This window comes from Pleurodeles waltl, chromosome 4_2, assembly GCF_031143425.1.
Source record: "Pleurodeles waltl isolate 20211129_DDA chromosome 4_2, aPleWal1.hap1.20221129, whole genome shotgun sequence".
NCBI lineage: Eukaryota > Metazoa > Chordata > Amphibia > Caudata > Salamandridae > Pleurodeles > Pleurodeles waltl.
Genome location: NC_090443.1, coordinates 666,595,318 through 666,620,548, shown reverse-complemented (window position 1 = coordinate 666,620,548; position 25,231 = coordinate 666,595,318). Strand labels below are relative to the sequence as shown.

The 25,231-nt window shown below is 44.8% G+C and overlaps 1 protein-coding gene across 13 annotated transcripts in view; it reads right to left on the bottom strand.

Moving 5' to 3' along the window:
• The window catches only part of FUBP1 (far upstream element binding protein 1), a 32,546-nt gene extending 30,647 nt beyond the window's left edge, over nt 1-1,899 (bottom strand). For 11 of the 13 annotated variants that reach the window (XM_069232226.1, XM_069232229.1, XM_069232232.1 and 8 more), the window contains exons 1-3: nt 1,671-1,864; nt 495-591; nt 274-312 (exon numbers count right to left, since the gene is read on the bottom strand). In XM_069232226.1, the coding sequence (XP_069088327.1) occupies nt 274-312; nt 495-591; nt 1,671-1,769 (235 nt within the window). In that variant the 5' untranslated portion in view covers nt 1,770-1,864. Of the gene's footprint in view, nt 1-273; nt 313-494; nt 592-1,670 lie in introns of all 13 variants that reach the window. The other 2 variants (XM_069232237.1, XM_069232236.1) reach the window with 2 other exon arrangements.
• Between the last annotated feature and the right edge of the window lie 23,332 nt (nt 1,900-25,231).

Genomic DNA, 25,231 nt, shown 5'->3' with positions numbered 1-25,231 from the left:
TCTCTCCTGGTTGATGTGGGGGTTCACCTCTAAATCTGCGACTAGGCCAATCTGGACTAAGGGGGAGATTTATCAGCAAGTAACCACGCATGATCATCTGAAACGGACATGCCACTGTCAAAAGATATCACCAGCTATTACAACGCGCAAGGCCCCTGCAATTACAATACAGCTGTATCACACTAAGGTACGTCAAACAGCTATTTGCTTGACCAGTTTCAGTGTAAACATACTGACATTCAATGAAATACCCAACAGAAAAAAAGTACTTACAATCATTTTGAGGGGCAACTTTCTTGGGCTCGGGTTGATCTGAAAAAATGAATAGGCAGATTTTTAGCGAGTCAAACGGTTGATAAAAGGTATCTGTGTGCCTTTTTTGTTTAAAGGCCCGTCTGTTTATCTACGTGTCGCAATTAATATGTAAGCATTTAAAAATTAAGATGGTTAAGCAACTTCACGCCCACCCTTTGGACCACTGTTAAAAAGCGTACCTCCATCATCAAGCGGACGCTTCTGTCCACCATAGCCATAATCGTTTGAATTCACAGTGGGAGTAGTTCCCGCATCACCGCCAATTTTTGCTGCAATCTGGAAAGAGAAAAAGTACACAATTGGGGCAACTGAACCAGGGATCGGGCCGTCTGACAAAGGGAACACTGGCGTAATATACAAGAACAGAGCTGCAACAAGGGAAACGATATACCTGGTAGCTCAAATTACCAATGATAAGGAAGGCTGGGGTACCCAAACGCATAAACGTAAGGCACACACAAAATATTTAGCAAATGTACTCTGGACAGATGACGCCGAATTGGGGACAGTGTAGAGGGAAATGTGCCTTTGAAGAGTATTTCGTATACACTTACAAGAGTACGCAGCTAGTTCACCCAAAAAAAAAAAAAAAAAAAAAGGAATGGGTGGGTTGATATCACAAAGCCGCGCTGAACTACGGAAACGTGTAGTGTAGAGTAAGTAGTTGGTTTTCGTGCACATCAGCAAAACGCCCTAAACAGGCCTTCATTTTGAAACCAGCTGTTATTGAGACCACAACAGAAGGGAGTGCTACGCACCACCCAACAGACGTAGTGACACCCTAGGCATTACTCGGAATGACGTTGTTTGAGTTTCACAACCATTCTGCCGAAGGCCAGATGCTTCGCGGTCAATAGAAACAGACGTAGAAACAGAAACTAATCACATTCACCAGTCTATCATTCAGCAATTAAGACTACGCAATGCATGTGATACATGCCCACACAGCACGGAAAAACACAGATTTCGCTTAACTAAACCAGTCACCCTATTTAGAGCGCCGTGAGACCTGGTAATATTAAAAATCAGTGCCGTGCCCAAACAGCGTACTATCACCCAACAGGGATCGATGCATGAGAAAGCCCATTAAAAAGGAAGGCATCATACAGCGATAATAGAAGAGGATGAAATGTCCCTACTCAGTTCCATGGAGGCAAGGCACCGTGCTACGAGTCCCTTCTTAAGTGTAAAAATTCAAGGAGCAATATCACCAGAGAACGGTAAGGTACAAACCGACCGCGATCCATACCAGCCTCCACGCATATTTCCTCTCCATCCACCCAGAACGCCCCCACCCCCGCTAAAGGCCCATCGACGCCAGACTCATGCGTTGGCACTCTCACTAACAAACACACCTGTCGGGCCCGCTGAAGAGCGTCCTTGAAGGCGTCGTTGACTCCCCCAGGAGGTGCGGCGGAGCCGTTGGGTGGTGGAACAGTAGAATAGTCAGCCATAGTATAAAATTTGCTCCTTCCTCTCTCACTGCGTTGCAAAGAAAGAAGGAAAATGGCCGATCCTAGCCACCCTACACATTCCGACGAGACGACGCCAACCAATCTCGCGAGGCGGGACAGAAATACCACGCGACGTCTCCTATCCAATCGTTATCCTCATTAGACTTTGCTGAATTATGTAGCGAAGAGAGAAAACCGCGTTGTCTTGTGTTGAAATAGAAAGCGGACGATAGGTCAGATCCAGTACATAGAAATCTCAGTTAGGTAGACCCATAGAGAAGAACTAAAATGGCGGAACATTTACGAATGTTGTAAGCGTAAAGAAATACGCCACATAATAGTTCGAATAATAAGCACCAGCGCCTTATGTCAAGTCACAAATAAGATCGTATTGATCTACAGATGGTACAACTTAGATGATGTGGTTTAGAAGAGAGGGAAACCTAATTCTAATTCTAATTTGGGTACACCAGCCTATGGATGCCGGTTTTGCCAATTACAAAATGCTTGCTATTTTTCCACGTTTTAAGATTGCTAAAGGACACGGACATCATGCTTAAATAGAACTTTATGTAAATCGTCCTTATTCATTTTTAATATTGCATTTCATTCACTGTTTTTATTATCAGCAAGTGCTTTTATTTTGAGGGTATGAGCCACGTGTATCTGTCTCTGTATTAAAGAATACCAATACAAACGCAGCCTCAGCCATGGTGTGGCTCAATACAAATATATAATAATACTTTTTTCTGCTGTACAGGGGGAACAATGTTTTTTTTCTGTTACAAGCGCAGGTCATTTAGCCGAGCTGGGCTGCTGGTTGAACAAGTGGCGTTACAGTGTCATCATCTTTTTTATTTGTGCTTGATGAAACGTTCATCTGAAACTAATATTAATCCTCCTCACATGATTAACACGATTTTAGTTAGCATAGGGATATCTTAACATTAGTAGTCTTAAGTAATTTACTCTGAGAGAGCGTAGCTTATATAATCTATATTAACATGAAATGTTTATGAATTAAGGTGTGATGATGCCGCATAGAAACTATAGTAATAGCAATTTTGCTTAGAGGTGCGCTTGAATTGTGACCATGAAGAGTGGCCACCAATGTATACGCAAACTAATAATGATGACCAAAATGTTTATGTAAAGTTCAAATGAGCTTATACTAACATTTGCGTTATTAAATCTGTATTGAAAACCTCATAGGCCTTAAGTTAGCATGAGCTGCAGCTTAGCTGCTTGGCTGTCATATTAAATGCATTTTCTATTTTTCAGTGTGCTGACTCACAGGGTACATGACCCTGCAAGTTCTTTTTGGAAGATGAATGTAACCATGTAAATCCGTTTCCCACCGCTTCTCATCGTCTTGCAAAATAAATGTTAAAATTAATTGAAACAGTGTAGATTAATGTAATGTACAAGGTCTTTCAAACCGGTGAAGATAACTGAACTGCAGACCAAAAGATGTGCAAAGAATTACAAAAAGATGAAATCATACCGGACGTGCCACCTGTGAAGATGTCAATTACGAAGACCAATCAAAAGCTTGTAAAATAATATGGGCTGAAGATTAGGATTACCTAATGCTTATTTGATAGGTTAAAGATAGTAGGGTATAACGAATGTCCAATAGAATTTTGGGGGAATGTACATTAAAAAAGTGATAACAACCCATGTCACGGGAAGTCATTTAGAATTAGGTAGGGAATGCTATTGATTTTATCCAGAAACTCTGTCACTCTGTTTGGTGACTTGGTGGTTTACTTAAAACCATCCTCGCCCTTAGATTGTCCATTTTACACTTTACCTCCTTATGAGGAAAGTGCCCTTTTGTCCCAGAGCAGAGTTCTGACTGATGGCGATTTGACTGATGTCCTGAAGACGAAAGCTGAACCTGTGTGCTGACCTAATCCTTGGAGGGTAATTATGACAATGCATTTGTGATTTGTCTGTTTGCTTTTCCTTTCTAGGTACCAACTGCTTGCTTTTGACAGAGACCTTAGCTAGATGTTTTCCAAGTTAGTGTTCTAAATTGTTTTGCATGAAGCCCAACATGTGAATGCTAATCAGTGGTTAGGACAGGTGATCATCAAACTGACGCAAATAGACAAACGACTGAGATTATGCTATGTTGAACTGACGTGTTATTGGCTCACTCTCTGCTAAAATTGATCTATGTTCACGCTGTGTTATGTTCTGATGTTTGTGATTCTTGCTTTAATGAAAGCTTACCAAAGTTGCCATATTGTGACTATGCTATTATGTTTCTTGGTGTTGAGATTAAGCATTTGCTGTTAGATTGTAATTAATAGGGAATAAAATTCATAAAATTCTACTAAACAAGGTGTGGTTATTCATGGCTGAAAGGTCATGGTAGTGCCTTTGAATTGATTAATGACTTTGACTAAAGTGAAATGCATTGTCGTGATAAATATTGATGACATTATTGATGTATTGATTGATATATTGATTAGCTATCTCGTCCTAAGGTGTCTCTCAACTGGGTCAAAAGATTCATTGGCCTAAAACAAGTCCTAATGTGTAATAAAATATCATAAAGGGACGCGTTAACAGTTCTGGTAGCAGAGCGACGGTTTGGCCCTTTGGGGCCCTAGGAAGGAGAATCATTGTTTAAATTGTTTTTCTGAGATAATGCAAATTGGAGGTATGATGTGTTTCTAAATTCACCATGACTTTCCCGGGATCTCGGAGCCTGCCTAAGTGAGTTGGGAATGTTCTCTGCATCATAGCATGTGTGGTGTAGGATTTGCGATTGCTCAGCTTATGCATTTTGCAGCTGAATTGTGAAGTTTGTGTGTATTTAGGCCAGGTAATGTTGTTTTAGTAGGAGTGGGCGTACTCCGCAGTATGAGAGTAGGGAAGTCGGCGTACTTCATATGAGTGTGGCGCTTTGTGCTCAAAATTATCCACGTGGTTGGTTGTTTATGTACGGACCCGTCGTGGTCTAAGACTCCGGAGTATATTGACAAGTGTGGGAGACACTTGGGTTGATGTTGTAATTTGTGCGGTTTAATAGGTCAATCGGGCGTGGTTGACAAGTCAAGTTTGAGTCAAATTGTATGTGTGAAACCTTCGATGGAGATTTGGCAAGTTCTAAAGTGCAGTAGGACGTACCATTGACAAGTCGAGAGTAGGATTTGCGGGTCGAATTCTGCTTGCGTATGCGGGAATTGAGAAGGAGACAGTAGCGGCCGAGGCTGCAAGTGAAATCTCTGTAAAGTTCTGAAGCGGATGTGTTACCCTTCCTGTAGTAAACCGGCAAATTTGTGTTGTTGTTAAGGTGCTCGCAGTAAAATTTTGCATTAGTTTGGTGTGAATCCAGTGAGGGGCGGACGAGCCGCAAGACTTTGTCAGCTGCAGTGTGTGAGTGTGACATCAGTGGTGCCGCGCTGAGATAGGTCAGTTGTCGAGAGGGGTCGCGCACGGATTGGCTGCCGTCCGTGGGAGGCAATAGGCTAAGAAAAGTGGGTGAAGAGTGTCCTGGGAATTAAAGTCACTTTCTGATGAAATACAAACAAAAAAAAAAGACGCAGAGATGAATTTTGTCAAAGCTTTTAAGAGTGCTCTGAAAGGAGATGTATACATTATGGCGAGTGAAGGGGAGCCTACACCGCCGGAGGGTACTCCAGCCTACATAGTTATGGAGGAAAAAGGTGTTGTGCCTTGTTTATGGATGAAATAGTGGCGCAAATTAACAGAGAAAGAGGGATGTTTAGCGTTCCCAGAACATGGGACGTTCAATACGAGGGTGCTAGAGAATTTGAGGTGGATGTTAAGCGTACAAAAAACACCTCCGAGGCCAGCTCAGTATGAGGCTTTAGCGATTTGGGATCTAATGGCTCTTAAACAGAGACAGGAAAAATTCCAAAGAAGAATTAAAAGGGCAGAAAAGACTTATGCAGAAGCTAGGTGGGATAATGAGAGCAAAATGTGGAGATGGGGAATAGTTGATGGATTGAAATTGTTCCCAGCAATAACACAGGGAGAAGAGACGCAGGGAAAGAAATCCACCTGTAAAACAGACAAAGCCTAAGGAAACTAAGAGACCTTGGGAAGAAGAAGATGATTCAGACGATGAAGAATTTATGGATCGAATATTACCTGATCGCCCGCCACCTTATGCGGTAAGCGATAATGTCCCGAGCACTAGTACGGGTCCTGGGAACCAGACACAGGAGAAGGGAGTTACTGATACGGTACAGACTAGTGATACGGGTTCAATACAGAATTGTGTCAGTGTACCCACTGCGCCAGACATGCAGATACAGTTGCAACCTCCACCACAGATACAGAGAATCTATCCAGACGTCCCAGTGCTAGAGACTACTACAAACCTGATAGTGCCGCCAGACCCAATATATACAAAATCGAGGTTAGTGCAGATTGAGCCAACTCCACAATTGCTGCCCCAGCCGCAGCCACAACTGATACCAGGATATAACCCAGCAGCAGGTCCTCCATTAATACCTGCTCCGGCTTCAGAGGATCAGACCTTTGGAAACGCAGCTCCACGAGGTTTGGGACCAGGTCAGACACCCGCTGCAATATCGCTACCAATTACTGTTGGTCCACCAGTGCCATTGTATGCACAAGGGAAGCCTGGCGTATGTGATCAGGGAGTAATGACCCAAGATGCAATAAGAGGAGGGTTCATAAGAACTCCCCAGTTAATGGCCCCAGGAGAGCAAGTGGTTGAAAAACCGAGGTCCTTGTTGTAAAGAAATGGCTCCCTGTTGCAGTTACCCCCCATTTTTTGCCTGTTACTGATGCTGACTTGACTGAGAAGTGTGCTGGGACCCTGCTAACCAGGCCCCAGCACCAGTGTTCTTTCACCTAAAATGTACCATTGTTTCCACAATTGGCACAACCCTGGCACCTAGGTAAGTCCCTTGCAACTGGTACCCCTGGTACCAAGGGCCCTGATGCCAGGGAAGGTCTCTAAGGGCTGCAGCATGTCTTATGCCACCCTAGGGACCCCTCACTCAGCACAGACACACTGCTTGCCAGCTTGTGTGTGCTGATGGGGAGAAAATGACTAAGTCGACATGGCACTCCCCTCAGGGTGCCATGCCAACCTCCCACTGCCTGTGGCATAGGTAAGTCACCCCTCTAGTAGGCCTTACAGCCCTAAGGCAGGGTGCACTATACCACAGGTGAGGGCATATGTGCATGAGCACTATGCCCCTACAGTGTCTAAGCAAAACCTTAGACATTGTAAGTGCAGGGTAGCCATAAGAGTATATGGGCTGGGAGTCTGTCAAAAACGAACTCCACAGCTCCATAATGGCTACACTGAATACTGGGAAGTTTAGTATCAAACTTCTCAGAATAATAAACCCACACTGATGCCAGTGTTGGATTTATTAAAAAATGCACACAGAGGGCATCTTAGAGATACCCCCTGTATTTTACCCAATTGTTCAGTGCAGGACTGACTGGTCTGTGCCAGCCTGCTGCTGAGAGACGAGTGTCTGACCTCATGCGGTGAGAGCCTTTGTGCTCTCTGAGGACAGAAACAAAGCCTGCTCTGGGTGGAGGTGCTTCACACCTCCCCCCTGCAGGAACTGTAACACCTAGCAGTGAGCTTCAAAGGCTCAAGCTTCGTGTTACAATGCCCCAGGGCACTCCAGCTAGTGGAGATGCCCGCCTCCTGGACCCAGCCCCCACTTTTGGCGGCAAGTCCAGGAGAGATAATGAGAAAAACAAGGAGGAGTCACTGGCCAGTCAGGACAGCCCCTAAGGTGTCCTGAGCTGAGGTGCCTCTGACTTTTAGAAATCCTCCATCTTGAAGAAGGAGGATTCCCCCAATAGGGATAGGAATGTGACCCCCTCCCCTTGGGAAGAGGCACAAAGAGGGTGTACCCACCCTCAGGGCTAGTAGCCATTGGCTACTAACCCCCCAGACCTAAACACGCCCTTAAATTTAGTATTTAAGGGCTTCCCTGAACCTAAGAATTTAGATTCCTGCAACACCAAGAAGAAGGACTGCCTAGCTGAAAACCCCTGCAGAGGAAGACCAGAAGACAACAACTGCCTTGGCTCCAGAAACTCACCGGCCTGTCTCCTGCCTTCCAAGGAACTCTGCTCCAGCGACGCCTTCCAAAGGGACCAGCGACCTCTGAATCCTCTGAGGACTGCCCTGCTTCGACGACGACAAGAAACTCCCGAGGACAGCGGACCTGCTCCAAAAAGACTGCAACTTTATCCAAAGGAGCAGCTTTAAAGAACCCTGCAATCTCCCCGCAAGAAGCGTGAGACTGGCAACACTGCACCCGGCGACCCTGACTCGGCTGGTGGAGAACCAACACCTCAGGGAGGACCCCCGGACTACTCTACGACTGTGAGTACCAAAACCTGTCCCCCCTGAGCCCCCACAGCGCCGCCTGCAGAGGGAATCCCGAGGCTTCCCCTGACCGCGACTCTCTGAAACCTAAGTCCCGACGCCTGGAAAAGACCCTGCACCCGCAGCCCCCAGGACCTGAAGGACCGGACTTTCACTGCAGAAGTGACCCCCAGGAGTCCCTCTCCCTTGCCCAAGTGGAGGTTTCCCTGAGGAAGCCCCCCCTTGCCTGCCTGCAGCGCTGAAGAGATCCCTTGATCTCTCATTGACTTCCATTGCGAACCCGACGCTTGTTCTAACACTGCACCCGGCCGCCCCCGCGCCGCTGAGGGTGAAATTTCTGTGTGGGCTTGTGTCCCCCCCCGGTGCCCTACAAAACCCCCCTGGTCTGCCCTCCGAAGACGCGGGTACTTACCTGCTGGCAGACTGGAACCGGGGCACCCCCTTCTCTCCATTGAAGCCTATGCGTTTTGGGCACCACTTTGAACTCTGCACCTGACCGGCCCTGAGCTGCTGGTGTGGTAACTTTGGGGTTGCTCTGAACCCCCAACGGTGGGCTACCTTGGACCAAGAACTGAACCCTGTAAGTGTCTTACTTACCTGGTAAAACTAACAAAAACTTACCTCCCCCAGGAACTGTGAAAATTGCACTGTGTCCACTTTTAAAATAGCTATTTGTGAATAACTTGAAAAGTATACATGCAATTGAAATGATTCAAAGTTCCTAATGTACTTACCTGCAATACCTTTCAAACAAGATATTACATGTTAAATTTGAACCTGTGGTTCTTAAAATAAACTAAGAAAAGATATTTTTCTATACAAAACCTATTGGCTGGATTTGTCTCTGAGTGTGTGTACCTCATTTATTGTCTATGTGTATGTACAACAAATGCTTAACACTACTCCTTGGATAAGCCTACTGCTCGACCACACTACCACAAAATAGAGCATTAGTATTATCTCTTTTTACCACTATTTTACCTCTAAGGGGAACCCTTGGACTCTGTGCATGCTATTCCTTACTTTGAAATAGCACATACAGAGACAACTTCCTACATTGGTGGATCAGCGGTGGGGTACAAGACTTTGCATTTGCTGGACTACTCAGCCAATACCTGATCACACGACAAATTCCAAAATTGTCATTAGAAATTGATTTTTGCAATTTGAAAAGTTTTCTAAATTCTTAAAAGTCCTGCTAGGGCCTTGTGTTAGTCCCTGTTAGCATTTTCTTTTAGAGTTTAAAAGTTTGGTAAAAGTTTGAATTAGATTCTAGAACTAGTTTTAGTTTCTTAAAAAGTATTCCAACTTTTAGAAGCATAATGTCTAATACAGATGTGAATGTGGTGGAACTCGACACCACACCTTACCTCCATCTACAGATGAGAGAGCTAAGGTCACTCTGTAAACTAAAGAAAATAGCAATGGGCTCCAGACCTTCCAAACTACAGCTCCAGGAGCTGTTGGCAGAGTTTGAAAGAGCCAACCCCTCTGAGGATGGCAACACAGAGGATGATGATAGTGACTTGGAGGGTGATTCCCCCCCACCAGTCCTATCTAGGGAGAACAGGGCTTCTCAAGCCCTGACTCCACAAATAATAGTCAGAGATGCTGGTTCCCTCACAGGAGGGACCAACAACTCTGAAATCACTGAGGATAACTCCAGTGAAGAGGACATCCAGTTAGCCAGGATGGCCAAAAGATTGGCTTTGGAAAGACAGATCCTAGCCATAGAAAGGGAAAGACAAGAGATGGGCCTAGGACCCATCAATGGTGGCAGCAACATAACTAGGGTCAGAGATTCTCCTGACATGTTGAAAATCCCCAAAGGGATTGTAACTAAATATGAAGATGGTGATGACATCACCAAATGGTTCACAGCTTTTGAGAGGGCTTGCGAAACCAGAAAAGTGAACAAATCTCACTGGGGTGCTCTCCTTTGGGAAATGTTCACAGGAAAGTGTAGGGATAGACTCCTCACACTCTCTAAAAAAGATGCAGAATCTTATGACCTCATGAAGGGTACCCTGATTGAGGGCTTTGGATTCTCCACTGAGGAGTATAGAATTAGATTCAGGGGGGCTCAAAAATCCTCGAGCCAGACCTGGGTTGATTATGTTGACTACTCAGTGAAAACACTGGATGGTTGGGTAACTGGAAATGAAGTGCATGACTATGTTGGGCTTTATAATTTGTTTATGAAAGAACACATTTTAAGTAACTGCTTCAATGAAAAGTTGCATCAGTATCTGGTAGACCTAGGTCCAATTTCTCCCCAAGAATTGGGAAAGAAGGCAGACCACTGGGTCAAGACTAGGGTAACCAAAACTTCCACTGGGGGTGACCAAAAGAAAGGGGTTACAAAGCCTCCCCAGGAGAAAGTGGGTGACACTAGAAACAAAGAAAAAGAGTCCCCTGTAGGCCCCCAAAAACCAGACCAGGTGGGTGGGCCCAGAGACACAACCCAAAACAAAGGTGGGTACCAGGGTAAGAGCTGGGATGCCACTAAGGCATGGTGCCATAACTGTAAACAGACAGGGCACCACACCAAGGACACTTCTTGTCCCAAAAACAAACCCCCTAGCAAAATCCCAGGGGTGACCAGTGTAGCCATTGGGGATGACTCCTCAGATGAGGAGGTCTTCATAGCCTTCAACTGGAAAAAGGGCCCAACAGGTGAGTTGGAGATTCCAGAGGGAAGTAGACACTTCCACCACCTACTGGTGAATGGAATCCCAGCCACTGCCCTGAGAGACACTTGTGCCAGTCACACTATTGTGCATGACAGGCTGGTGTTCTCAAACCAGTACATCCCAGGTGAGATGGCCAGAGTAAGAGTTAGCCCAGACAGGGTCACTGATAGGCCTGTGGCTTTTGTGCCCATAGAAGTGGGTGGGACTTTTAGCTGGAGAAGGGTGGTAGTCAGTACAGACCTCCCCCTTGATTGTCTCCTTGGAAATGACTACCCAGAGGTTAGTCAGAGCCCAAGAGAGGAACTGGTCCAGTGCCAGTCCTCTCCCAAGGATTCTGGAGTGCCTGCCTCTGCAGTAAATGCAAGTAGGCCCCAGAAGAAAAAGAAAAGGAAACAGAGTAGGAAAGGTGGACAACCTTTAGCCAAGGTTCCAGCAAGCCAAGGAGATTCTGCTCCAGTAGGGGAGAACTCCAAAAGTGGCTCTGATAAAGTCCAACCTGACCCACAAGAAGTCCTGGCTAGTCAGGCAACTGTTAAGCCTGAGTGGGTGGCTCCTCAGCTAACAGAAGAAAGAGTGGAAGAAGGGTGTTTACTACAAGATGTGGTAACCCCCCACTCTAATACAGCAGACAGGCACCCTGAACCCAAAGAAGCCTGTAACTTAGCCCCTTCCCTTGTAGGTGAAGAGCTAAAGGTGTGGTTCTGGGCACTGACAGCTGTCAGTGGCCTCTGCTGGGTGTTAGCCTTTATGGCTGCACTATCCTTGGCATGGTGGTCTGACCCCATGCCAAATAGCAAGTTAGGCCCCCTGACCCTGTTGGTCATGGTGGGGTTACTCCAGCTCTGGGTAACCTCTTTGGGTAAGCTAGGGGTGACCCTCGCTAAGATAAGATTAGCAGAGGTGGATACCTCTAACCCCAAAATAGAGAGAATGGGTGAAGACATAAAAAGCACAGACAAGAGGCAGTTCAGACTAGGTCCTATCACTGTGGAAGTGGGTCAGTTCCCCAGAGGGAATGACCTGAACAGGAGGATGTAAGGCAGAGTAGGCCCTGCAACAAACCAGCCTATTTCCTCTACTCTTCCTCGCCTGACAGACTAGGAAGACTCTCCCAGCTTTGGCTGAGTCTCCTGGCCTGTGGGCTGGGGGGGCTTGTGTAAAGAAATGGCTCCCTGTTGCAGTTACCCCCCACTTTTTGCCTGATACTGATGCTGACTTGACTGAGAAGTGTGCTGGGACCCTGCTAACCAGGCCCCAGCACCAGTGTTCTTTCACCTAAAATGTACCATTGTTTCCACAATTGGCACAACCCTGGCACCTAGGTAAGTCCCTTGTAACTGGTACCCCTGGTACCAAGGGCCCTGATGTCAGGGAAGGTCTCTAAGGGCTGCAGCATGTCTTATGCCACCCTAGGGACCCCTCACTCAGCACAGACACACTGCTTGCCAGCTTGTGTGTGCTGATGGGGAGAAAATGACTAAGTCGACATGGCACTCCCCTCAGGGTGCCATGCCAACCTCCCACTGCCTGTGGCATAGGTAAGTCACCCCTCTAGTAGGCCTTACAGCCCTAAGGCAGGGTGCACTATACCACAGGTGAGGGCATATGTGCATGAGCACTATGCCCCTACAGTGTCTAAGCAAAACCTTAGACATTGTAAGTGCAGGGTAGCCATAAGAGTATATGGGCTGGGAGTCTGTCAAAAACGAACTCCACAGCTCCATAATGGCTACACTGAATACTGGGAAGTTTAGTATCAAACTTCTCAGAATAATAAACCCACACTGATGCCAGTGTTGGATTTATTAAAAAAATGCACACAGAGGGCATCTTAGAGATACCCCCTGTATTTTACCCAATTGTTCAGTGCAGGACTGACTGGTCTGTGCCAGCCTGCTGCTGAGAGACGAGTGTCTGACCTCATGCGGTGAGAGCCTTTGTGCTCTCTGAGGACAGAAACAAAGCCTGCTCTGGGTGGAGGTGCTTCACACCTCCCCCCTGCAGGAACTGTAACACCTAGCAGTGAGCTTCAAAGGCTCAAGCTTCGTGTTACAATGCCCCAGGGCACTCCACCTAGTGGAGATGCCCGCCTCCTGGACCCAGCCCCCACTTTTGGTGGCAAGTCCAGGAGAGATAATGAGAAAAACAAGGAGGAGTCACTGGCCAGTCAGGACAGCCCCTAAGGTGTCCTGAGCTGAGGTGCCTCTGACTTTTAGAAATCCTCCATCTTGAAGAAGGAGGATTCCCCCAATAGGGATAGGAATGCGACCCCCTCCCCTTGGGAGGAGGCACAAAGAGGGTGTACCCACCCTCAGGGCTAGTAGCCATTGGCTACTAACCCCCCAGACCTAAACACGCCCTTAAATTTAGTATTTAAGGGCTTCCCTGAACCTAAGAATTTAGATTCCTGCAACACCAAGAAGAAGGACTGCCTAGCTGAAAACCCCTGCAGAGGAAGACCAGAAGACAACAACTGCCTTGGCTCCAGAAACTCACCGGCCTGTCTCCTGCCTTCCAAGGAACTCTGCTCCAGCGACGCCTTCCAAAGGGACCAGCGACCTCTGAATCCTCTGAGGACTGCCCTGCTTCGACGATGACAAGAAACTCCCGAGGACAGCGGACCTGCTCCAAAAAGACTGCAACTTTATCCAAAGGAGCAGCTTTAAAGAACCCTGCAATCTCCCCGCAAGAAGCGTGAGACTTGCAACACTGCACCCGGCGACCCCGACTCGGCTGGTGGAGAACCAACACCTCAGGGAGGACCCCCGGACTACTCTACGACTGTGAGTACCAAAACCTGTCCCCCCTGAGCCCCCACAGCGCCGCCTGCAGAGGGAATCCCGAGGCTTCCCCTGACCGCGACTCTCTGAAACCTAAGTCCCGACGCCTGGAAAAGACCCTGCACCCGCAGCCCCCAGGACCTGAAGGACCAGACTTTCACTGCAGAAGTGACCCCCAGGAGTCCCTCTCCCTTGCCCAAGTGGAGGTTTCCCCGAGGAAGCCCCCCCTTGCCTGCCTGCAGCGCTGAAGAGATCCCTTGATCTCTCATTGACTTCCATTGCGAACCCGACGCTTGTTCTAACACTGCACCCGGCCGCCCCCGCGCCGCTGAGGGTGAAATTTCTGTGTGGGCTTGTGTCCCCCCCCCCGGTGCCCTACAAAACCCCCCTGGTCTGCCCTCCGAAGACGCGGGTACTTACCTGCTGGCAGACTGGAACCGGGGCACCCCCTTCTCTCCATTGAAGCCTATGCGTTTTGGGCACCACTTTGAACTCTGCACCTGACCGGCCCTGAGCTGCTGGTGTGGTAACTTTGGGGTTGCTCTGAACCCCCAACGGTGGGCTACCTTGGACCAAGAACTGAACCCTGTAAGTGTCTTACTTACCTGGTAAAACTAACAAAAACTTACCTCCCCCAGGAACTGTGAAAATTGCACTGTGTCCACTTTTAAAATAGCTATTTGTGAATAACTTGAAAAGTATACATGCAATTGAAATGATTCAAAGTTCCTAATGTACTTACCTGCAATACCTTTCAAACAAGATATTACATGTTAAATTTGAACCTGTGGTTCTTAAAATAAACTAAGAAAATATATTTTTCTATACAAAACCTATTGGCTGGATTTGTCTCTGAGTGTGTGTACCTCATTTATTGTCTATGTGTATGTACAACAAATGCTTAACACTACTCCTTGGATAAGCCTACTGCTCGACCACACTACCACAAAATAGAGCATTAGTATTATCTCTTTTTACCACTATTTTACCTCTAAGGGGAACCCTTGGACTCTGTGCATGCTATTCCTTACTTTGAAATAGCACATACAGAGACAACTTCCTACTCTTGTTAAATCTTAGCCCAGCTGAAGCACCGTTGGAGGCAATGATACAGGCAGGGCTAGGAGTGCTAACCCCACAGACGATAAGTACGAATGCTTCACAATTGCCAATGATGCATGCAGGGAACATTTCACTGCAAGGTTTTACAGTACAACAGTTGAATGAGTGGTTATAGAAGACCTATGCTTCACAGAAGACTACAGTGACTGCAGTAGAACCGGAAAGGATGGGGAGAGATGAGTACCTGAATTTTGTGAGACTGGGGGTGGAAGCTGCTGAACTAGTGGACGGAACAATGGGGGTAAACAGATTAGAGTCATACACAGAAGCAGAACTGAGATATCTGTGTCCTAAGATTACTAAAGAGGTAGGCAAGGTACATCAGAGATTAGCGAACCGGGCAGACAAGTACAACATTGATATTGAGAACACTAAACATTTGAAAAGAAGTTACAGGTTAGACTTTGATTCAAAAGACTTTGAGCATATGAGGTCTGCCGGAATGAAAGCGCATTCAAAAGAAATACTGCAAAGTGCGCAAATCTGGGGAGCGTTAGAAAAGTGGGAAGGCATATGGGCAAAGAAAAGAGATAAGAAGAAAGGTGACAGTCCGGGGTCAAGTCGGGCTAAAGCTTCACCCGATACGGAAACTGTAAAAATACTACCCATGAGAGAAACAGCTGGTGGAGTTTTAATTCATGTGACGTGGTCCAGAGGAGACATCCTATCTTTTACAAATGATTATCCCAGATTGAGGGAGAAACCGATCGAGTGGTATCAACAAACAGATAGGTTTGTGGAGCTTGCAAAGTGTCTCTGGGAAGACTTGAATACCTTGTTTGAGATCATTGTTCCGCCTGATTTGTGGCTCGAGTGCAAGAGAGGGGTAGACTGGCCGACGAAGGAGCCGGCCAGGGATAAGGTGACTGGAGCTCCCTCTGAGGAGGTGATGAAGTACTATCATAAAGTGATTGAATTTTTGAAGCAGAAGGTGTCGCCGAAGGTGACTGACTGGCAGAAAATCGACCGGACCTCACAGGAGGTTAAGGAATCAATACATGCTTACTATGAGAGGTTGTTAAAGGCATTCAAACATTATAGTGGTACTGAGACCATTGAGCCGAAAGACATGAACCATCTTGTGTTCAGATTTGTTGAAGGGCTGAGACCAGAGGTTAGCCAGATGATTAAGAATCATTTGATTTGTTGGCAAGCGAAGCCGATTGATGAGGTGTTGCAGTATGCGAAATACTCTAGTGACGAAATTAAGCTGAAGCAGAAAAAGTGAAAGGAGAAAGTGATGGTGATGCAGATAAGGGCAGCGCAGGCTGGTATGCAGGGAAATGGAGTTCAACAGATGATGCAGCAGCAACCGCAAGGGAATGGTGTGTTTCAGGCACAACCGAGAGGTCGAGGTCGAGGTTTTGCGAATCGCCGTCCACACTTGAATACTGTTGTGGTTCAAAATGATGCACAAGGGATGAAAAGGATGTCACCATGTCACGCGTGCGGGAGCGTGGGGCATTGGAAGCGGGACTGCCCAAATGTGGTGCAGGATGGTGTCGTTCAACAAAGCACTAATGTCGGTACATTGCAAAATATGAAAGGTCCAAAACTGAGAAATCAAAACCCAAACTTCCAAAATAACATGATTCAGATGCAAGGGTTACAGCCCATGCAGCAAATGCAAATGCAGCGTGTTCAACCAGCACAAATGCAGCAAGTACAACAGCAGGTTCCCATGGTGCCTACACAGCAAATGCAATTACCAATGGCTCCGATGGGACAGCAACAGGTGATGCTTCCTCAGCAGGTCACAGGTCAGGTGATGAGTCAAAATAATACAGTACAGCAATTCCCATTGCGTGGTGAAGATGGAATGAATGAGGAGTGGTTGGATGACAGCTCAGATAGCGAAGAGTGCAGGCTTGCAGCGTCCCCAGAGGTAGATCAGAGGGGACCCTATGTAGAGGGAAAGGTAATGGGTCACAAAGTTTCATTCTTAGTTGATACCGGAGCTACACGCTCTACAGTCAGAAGTGCAGATGTTCCGAAATTACCACTTTCGGGGCGTACCATAAGGGTGGTCGGAGTAGCAAACCAGTACCTGACAAATCCGATTACAGATCCAGTGCAAGTTGAGATCGGCAACTTCCAGGGACTGCATAAGTTTGTAGTCTGCGATTCGAGTCCGGTATCCCTACTGGGAAGAGACTTACTGTGCAAGACAAAATGTTCGATTGCCTGTTCCAATGATGGAATCGAAGTGCAGACAAACAGTGATGATGAAGGGGATGATGGTCAGTTCTCAGAGTTAGAGACAGGAACTGCAAATGAAGATTACCCTTTGATTACATTATTCCCGATGCTTACAGTGATCGACTTACCTGCTGAGTTACAAGGGACAGTGACAGAGAAAGTGTGGGATTTGACAGGAAAAGAAGTGGGATTGATAAAAGGAGTAGAACCAGTTAAAGTACAAGTGAAACCAAATGCAGTGTTTCCCCAGGTGCCGCAATATCACATGGCACAAGATGTTCTTATTCAAGTGTCACAAATAATTGCAGACTTTGTGAAACAGGGAGTCCTGAAGGAAGTGTTGAGTAGCCCATGTAATTCACTGATAATGGGTCTGAAAAAGCCTTGTGGGAAAGTTCGAATTGTGCAGGATTTAAGAAAAATAAACGAGATTGTGGTGAAATGTTGCCCCATAGTACCCAATCCAGCAGTGATTATGTTTCAGGTCCCGTGTGATGCTGAATGGTTCACCGTTGTAGACCTGTCACAAGCTTTCTTTTCGATACCTCTTCACGAGGACAGTCAGTTTTTATTAAGTTTCATATTCCTGGACAAGGTGTACAGTTGGTGCAGAATTCCTCAAGGGTTTTTCTCAGTCACCGTCCATCTTCGATCAGATATTGAAAAAGGACTTAGAATCCTTAGTACTGCCTTTTAACTCGACTCTAGTGCAGTACATTGACGACTTGCTGATTGCATCCAGGACAAGGGATGACTGTAGGTATGACACAATTGCATTACTGAATCATTTGGGAAAGAATGGACATAAAGTGTCACCCAAGAAGCTGCAGTACTGCCAGAAAGAAGTGAAGTACTTAGGACACTTAATTGAATAACAGCCATTTTGCAAATGAACCCCCCAACAACAAAAAGAGATGTCAGGATGTTTTTGGGAATGGTGGGCTACTGCCGCCAGTGGATACCCAGCTTCTCAATTATCTCAAAGCCTTTGATAAAACTGACAGGTAAAGAGATTAAAGATGAACCGTATACCATAGCCTTGTCCAAGGAAGAGCTTGAGTCATTCATGGAATTGAGAGAGTGCATGTGCAGGGCACCAGCTTTGGGTATGCTTGATTATACGAAGCCTTTTCTACTGTTTTGTCATGAACGTGATGCTTGTTCTTTGTCTGTCTTGACACAGGTCCATGGAGGTGCAAATCGCCCTGTAGCATATTTTTCAACTACCTTGGACCCCGTCGCAGCAGCCTTACCGGGTTGTTTGCGCGCAGTTGCAGCAGTTGGTCAGAGCCTCACGCAGTGTGAAGGCATAGTAATGGGATATCCCCTAACAGTAATGGTTCCGCATTCAGTTGAGATTTTGTTGACTCGAACCAAAACTCAGCACCTGACAAATGCTCGTCTTACTAAATATGAGACAATTATACTGGGGTCACCTAATGTTTCGCTGAAGCGATGTACTGTGTTGAACCCGGCAACTCTACTTCCTGCTGAGAATACTGAGGTTAATAATGAAGAGGAAGTTGAGCATGATTGTCTTGAGGTAACAGAACTATGTACCAAGCCACGACCTGATATTCAAGATACACAGTTAAAAGAAAATGACTGTATTATGTTTGTTGATGGATCCTGTTTGAGAGACTCAGTCAGAATGCTGAGAACCGGTTATGCTGTATGTACCATAGCTGGTATCATTGAAGCTTCCTGGCTCGAGAGAGTGTATTCCGCACAAGTGGCAGAGCTAATTGCCCTTACTAAGGCATGCCACGCAGCTGAAAATCTGAGAGTCACTATCTATACTGACAGCAGGTACGGATTTGGAATTGTACATGATTTTGGCCAATTGTGGTCACAGAAAGGTTTCATGACCTCTTCTGGTTCTCCTGTGAAAAATGGTGAACAAATTAAGGATTTGTTACATGCGATTCAGTTACCTCTTGAAATTGCCGTGGTGAAATGCAATGCTCACGTTAAGTCACAAGACTTAGTGTCCATGGGAACGGCTATGCAGATCAAGTCACAAGGTTTTGCGCATTGAACTGTATATCGTTTAAGGATCAGTGGGAATTGATGCCGCAAACTGAAAATGACATATGCTTGAACCTTGCATTAAGGGTGGTCGATACACTAGATGAGCTAAAGACACTACAGGGTCGTGCTAGCAAAGAGGAAAAACGCTCCTGGCAAAGAATGCAATGTGTACAGAGGGCTGACGACTTGTGGGTCTCAGAGGAGGGGAAATTAGTTTTGCCAAACAGTCTTCTGTCACAATTCGCTAGGCTCTATCATGGACAGGCTCATCTTGGAAGAGATGCAATGATCAGGTCATTCAAAATCGATTGGTTTAACCCAAAGTTCAGACATGCTGCAGTGGTTACCTGTCACAGGTGCATCATCTGTCAGCAGATGAATGCCGGAAAAGGGACTGTGGTAACTTTGAGCCACATAGGGAGAGCTTGTGGTCCATTTAGCAAGATGCAAATGGATTTCAATGAAATGCCTGTTTGCGGAGGATTGAAGTACGTGTTGATGATTGTGTGTGTTTTCATCCACTGGATTGAAGCTTACCCCACACGTAGAAATGACAGTCTCACAGTTGCAAAGCTGCTGCTTAGGGAACTAATACCCAGGTTCGGGTTTCCGGTCTCTATAGAATCAGATAGGGGCAGACACTTTGACAATGAGGTGATTAAACTCTTGTGTGCCGCATTAGATATTGAACAGAAGCTGCACTGTAGCTACCGCCCTGAAGCATCAGGATTAGTAGAGCAAATTAATGGTACCTTGAAATAAAGAATGGCAAAGGTGTGCGCAGCTACCAATATGAAATGGCCAGATGCATTACCCTTAGTGCTGATGTCAATGAGCAACACCCCTGATAAGAAGACAGGACTATCACCCCATGAGATCCTCATGGGCAGAGCTATGAGGTTACCCGCAGTACCTGCAAATGCTCTAGTGAATATCACGGATGATATGGTGTTGGACTACTGCAAAGGCTTGGCTGATGTGATTCGCTCTTTCTCTCACCAGGTAGAAGCTAACACATTGCCACCGATCAGTGATCCAGGTCACACCCTACAAGCCGGTGACTCAGTGGTTGTCAAGAAGCACGTGAGAAAGTCGTGTTTGGAGCCGCGCTGGAAGGGGCCATATCAAGTAATCTTGACAACAACCACTGCTGTGAAATGTGCAGGCGTTCCAAATTGGATACATGCCAGTCACACAAAAAAGGTAACGTGTCCAACCGATGAGGAACTTGAAGTTTCCGGCACAACAGTTCCAGAGAGGGAAGTCTCAGGGCCAGAAAACAGCCAAGAGGGAACTGAGACTGCAGGAGAGCCCACTGAGAACAGCCTAGTCCCTCAAACAGTGAACAAGTTCGAGAGAGGTGACAGTGTGCCTATCTCAGTAGAGGCAGCAGGAGAACTAAGTCAAGGAGAGGTTCTCCCAGAAGCAGACGGGTACGGGTTAGAACCTGAACCCGTTACAGATTCAGAAGAAGAAGAGGAAGAAGAAGGCGAAATAGTAGAAAGAGATCAAAGTCTACCGGCGTCCCCTGAGCCAGTTGCAGGTTCCTCAAGAGAAAACACCATATTACAAGAGGAGGGTGCTGTTCAGCGTCCTGAAAAGATAAACCAGAAGAAGACGCATAAGGGAGATAACTGGCCAGAGAAACAGGCTGAAAAAGCAAGAAGCGTACCAGGTGAAACAATAACAGAAGAAACCAACACCACAAGAACAGAAGATCTGAGTGAAGGAGAATTGCAAGGCGAATGCAGACTGAAAAGGAAAAGAACCGCAAACAGAAGGTACGCAGGTCCTGAATGGGCATATGCAACAACATCTGAATGGCAACAAGAATTCTTAGCGTTCTGTTTTGATCGAGAAGTGCCAGGCCAATACTACGGTACCTGAAGTGATTCAAAGAAAGAGATTTTGTTACAGAGAAAATTTAAAACTTATGAAAAGAGACTTATAAATTACTGGATGAGACACTGATAACCTGATTTGACTTTGAGAACCTGATTATGACAAGTGGCTAACCTGATTTGACAAAGGGGTCCTGGAGTGAGTGAAACGCTGTAAATATACGCAGAGAGAAAGAGACTTTTGCATCAAAGAAAAGAAAAAAAAGAGAAAAGAAAAGAGTTTTATATCGTCCTCAAGTTGGTTATTGTTCTGCTATCTGATTCTTTACAGACATGGTTTATAATAGAGGTAGTAACAAGAAGAGTAAGGTGTGTGGTTGGTTGAGTCTTATATTAGGTATTGTATATCCAATAATAATTGTAGGAGTGATTGTGGGAATGCCGTGGTTGGATAAGAAAGTGACTAACAATGCTTCAAAACCTGAAACTACAACACTAACACCGTGGGAAAAGTTCGAGCAGGATGCAAAACACTTGCATGAGAGAACTAACTCAAAGGGGGAATTTTCTACTAATGTCTTCTATCGCCTGTTGAATGAGTACGTTGAGACCATGGATGCGAAAAACTGTTATGTGTGCACAAAGTTTCTTTCATCAGTGCAAGAAGGGGTCACCTACCATAGCCTTCCACTAACATACGGGATAAGTTGTAGCTTGCTATTAACAAGATTCTATAATCAAGAACATGTGCAATGCTTTTATTCAGATCTGGATGTTGTGTTTTCTTTTGTGCCTGTGATTGAGTTTCTGAACAAGCTAGCTAAAGAACATAGTATAAAATTAGTGAGAGGTTTCTTTGAACCGACGCTTATATTTGGGACAGCTTATGCACACCGCAACAATCTGACTTGCTTATTAACACCTATAGAGAAAAGCTTCTTAGATCACACTGATGATAGACGCAAAGCATTAAAGGAAAGATTAGAAAAGGGGCTAGAAAAACGCACATATGCAAATGATTATGCTTACACCGCAATCAAGACGCAAGGCAAATTAGCTATAGATGCATTACATGTAGGGAGGCTTTGTATATATAGGCCGAAATCTGAACATGACACTTTATTTGTGGGAACGAGTGAATGCAGGCATGTATTTTTGTTTCAGAGTAAATGGACATTTATGTTAAATGGACAGGATCCAGCGATCCCTGGGATCTATTATATCTGTGGACTTAATGCTTATTACCGTCTCCCTAAGGGATGGTATGGGACATGTTATTTGGGAATAGTTTTCCCAAAGATTTACCAAATTGATGACTTAAAGCAAATACCTAAAACGTCTGAATTACAACATGGTAGACAAAAAAGAGAGACAGCAGCTGCTGTCGTTGGTGACATATTTGGAGCCATAATTCCTTCGGTAGGGGTTATCTTAAACTCCATAAAGATTCAAAAGTTGTCTACTATTGTGGATAACATGCTGACAAATTTTACAGGGGCTATACTCCTGATGGATACTGAACTTGCTGCGGAAAGAGCTATGACTCTTCAAAATCGGCTTGCTTTAGACATTCTTTTAGCAAAGAGTGGGGGGTCTGCAAGATGCTCAACGAGCGTCATTGTTGCTCATATATACCTGACAATAGTGAAAAGATTAGAGGTATGCTTACTAACCTAACTAGAGATAGTGCAGATTTGAAGGACTTGAAGGAACCTGGAGTGTAGGAAAAATTTGGTAAAGGAATTGCCAGAGTAGGGAGCTGGTTTAGCAATATTTGGAATGGGGTACTCACAAAAATATTAGGGGGTCTATTAATTGTTATGGCCTGTCTATTAGGATTATGGGGAGCATGCAAAATTAATGATAAAATTAAAATAAATTGGACAAATAGAACCAGAAAAAATGAAGAAAGTGAAAGGGAGAAAATGTTCAACGAAATTTGGGAAAGTTCACATAAGGGACAAGATGTTGAAATGCGCATTATGTGTAAGGTGAAAAATTAAAGTGAAAGGTCAAAGGGAAAGGTTTGTGTGATGACGAACGTCATCAGAGGAGGGACTGAGAGAGCGTAGCTTATATAATCTATATTAACATGAAATGTTTATGAATTAAGGTGTGATGATGCCGCATAGAAACTATAGTAATAGCAATTTTGCTTAGAGGTGCGCTTGAATTGTGACCATGAAGAGTGGCCACCAATGTATACGCAAACTAATAATGATGACCAAAATGTTTATGTAAAGTTCAAATGAGCTTATACTAACATTTGCGTTATTAAATCTGTATTGAAAACCTCATAGGCCTTAAGTTAGCACGAGCTGCAGCTTAGCTGCTTGGCTGTCATATTAAATGCATTTTCTATTTTTTAGTGTGCTGACTCACAGGGTACATGACCCTGCAAGTTCTTTTTGAAAGATGAATGTAACCATGTAAATCCGTTTCCCACCGCTTCTCATCGTCTTGCAAAATAAATGTTAAAACGAAGTGAAACAGTGTAGATTAATGTAATGTACAAGGTCATTCAAACCGGTGAAGATAATCGAACTGCTGACCAAAAGATGTGCAAAGAATTGCAAAAAGATGAAATCATACCTGTCAATTACGAAGACCAATCAAAAGCTTGTAAAATAATATGGGGTGAAGATTAGGATTACCTAATGCTTATTTGATAGGTTAAAGATAGTAGGGTATAACGAACGTCCAATAGAATTTTGGGGGAATGTACATTAAAAAAGGGATAAAAACCCATGTCACTGGAAGTCATTTAGAATTAGGTAGGGAATGCTATTGATTTTATCCAGAAACTCTGTCACTCTGTTTGGTGACTTGGTGGTTTACTTAAAACCATCCTCGCCGTTAGATTGTCCATTTTACACTTTACCTCCTTATGAGGAAAGTGCCCTTTTGCCCCAGAGCTGAGTTCTGACTGATGGCGATTTGACTGATGTCCTGAAGACAAAAGCTGAACCTGTGCGCTGACCTAATCCTTGGAGGGTAATTATGACAATGCATTTGTGATTTGTCTGTTTGCTTTTCCTTTCTAGGTACCAACTGCTTGCTTTTGACAGAGACCTTAGCTAGATGTTTTCCAAATTAGTGTTCTAAATTGTTTTGCATGAAGCCCAACATGTGAATGCTAATCAGTGGTTAGGACAGGTGTTCATCAAACTGACGCGAATAGACAAAGGACTGAGATTATGCTTTGTTGAACTGACGTGTTATTGACTCACTCTCTGCTAACATTGATCTATGTTCACGCCGTGTTATGTTCTGATGTTTGTGATTCTTGCTTTAATGAAAGCTTACCAAAGTTGCCATATTGTGACTATGCTATTATGTTTCTTGGTGTTGAGATTAAGCATTTGCTGTTAGATTGTAATTAATAGGGAATAACATTCATGAAATTCTACTAAACAAGGTGTGGTTATTCATGGCTGAAAGGTCATGGTAGTGCCTTTGAATTGATTAATGACTTTGACTAAAGTGAAATGCATTGTTGTGATAAATATTGATGAAATTATTGATGTATTGATTGATATATTGAATAGCTATCTCGTCCTAAGGTGTCTCTCAACTGGGTCAAAAGATTCATTGGCCTAAAACGAGTCCTAATGTGTAATAAAATATCAGAAAGGGACGCGTTAACAGTTCCATTCTGAAATCAACATTGTATTTCTGCTTGCTTTCCATAACACCTTTTTCGTTTCATCATCAGAGTCATTATGTTCTCATTTAAAAATGTTATTCTTCGTTAGCTTACAGTTTGAAGGTCGTAGAGTAGCAGTTAAATAGATTGGACGGTACTTCAGATTTTCCTAGCTTTAGTGAAAGAAAGTCTAGATTTTATTAAAGACACGGAGGCGAGTATTATGCTTCCTTTTCTTGCTTTAATCTCAATAGCAGCCAAGACAAAAAACACTAACATAAGAACTACATAACCCATAAATCAAGAAACTAGATGTCATACATGAAGTCATAAAGAAATAACCAATAGCAAGCCTGCAACCCCAATAACTGTCTTAACTGTGAGCAACAAGCCCTCTTTTCTTGCGAGAGCAGGTCAAGGGAAACAAAACAGAGGAATAGTAACCAAAATAATGGAAAAAGCCATAAATAGCGTAAAAAGGTATTTCGCAAAGTCCAGGGCTGATGGAGTAATCAAATTGGGGTGGTCTTCATAATGACAGGAAAGCATTAACCGATGACCATGAAGAGAGCCAGATGGAGAGACTTCCTAAGGAAGGGTCTTGGAAATAGCACAAACATCTTCAAGATGAAGCGAGTGGTGCAGGGGGAGCCGTCACTGAAATAGAAATGGGAGGGTTAATAAAAGCAGTGGGATATTACTCGCCTCTGTGTCTTTAATAAAATCTAGACTTTCCTTCACTAAAACTAGAAAAATCTGAATTTTATTACAAGACCGGAG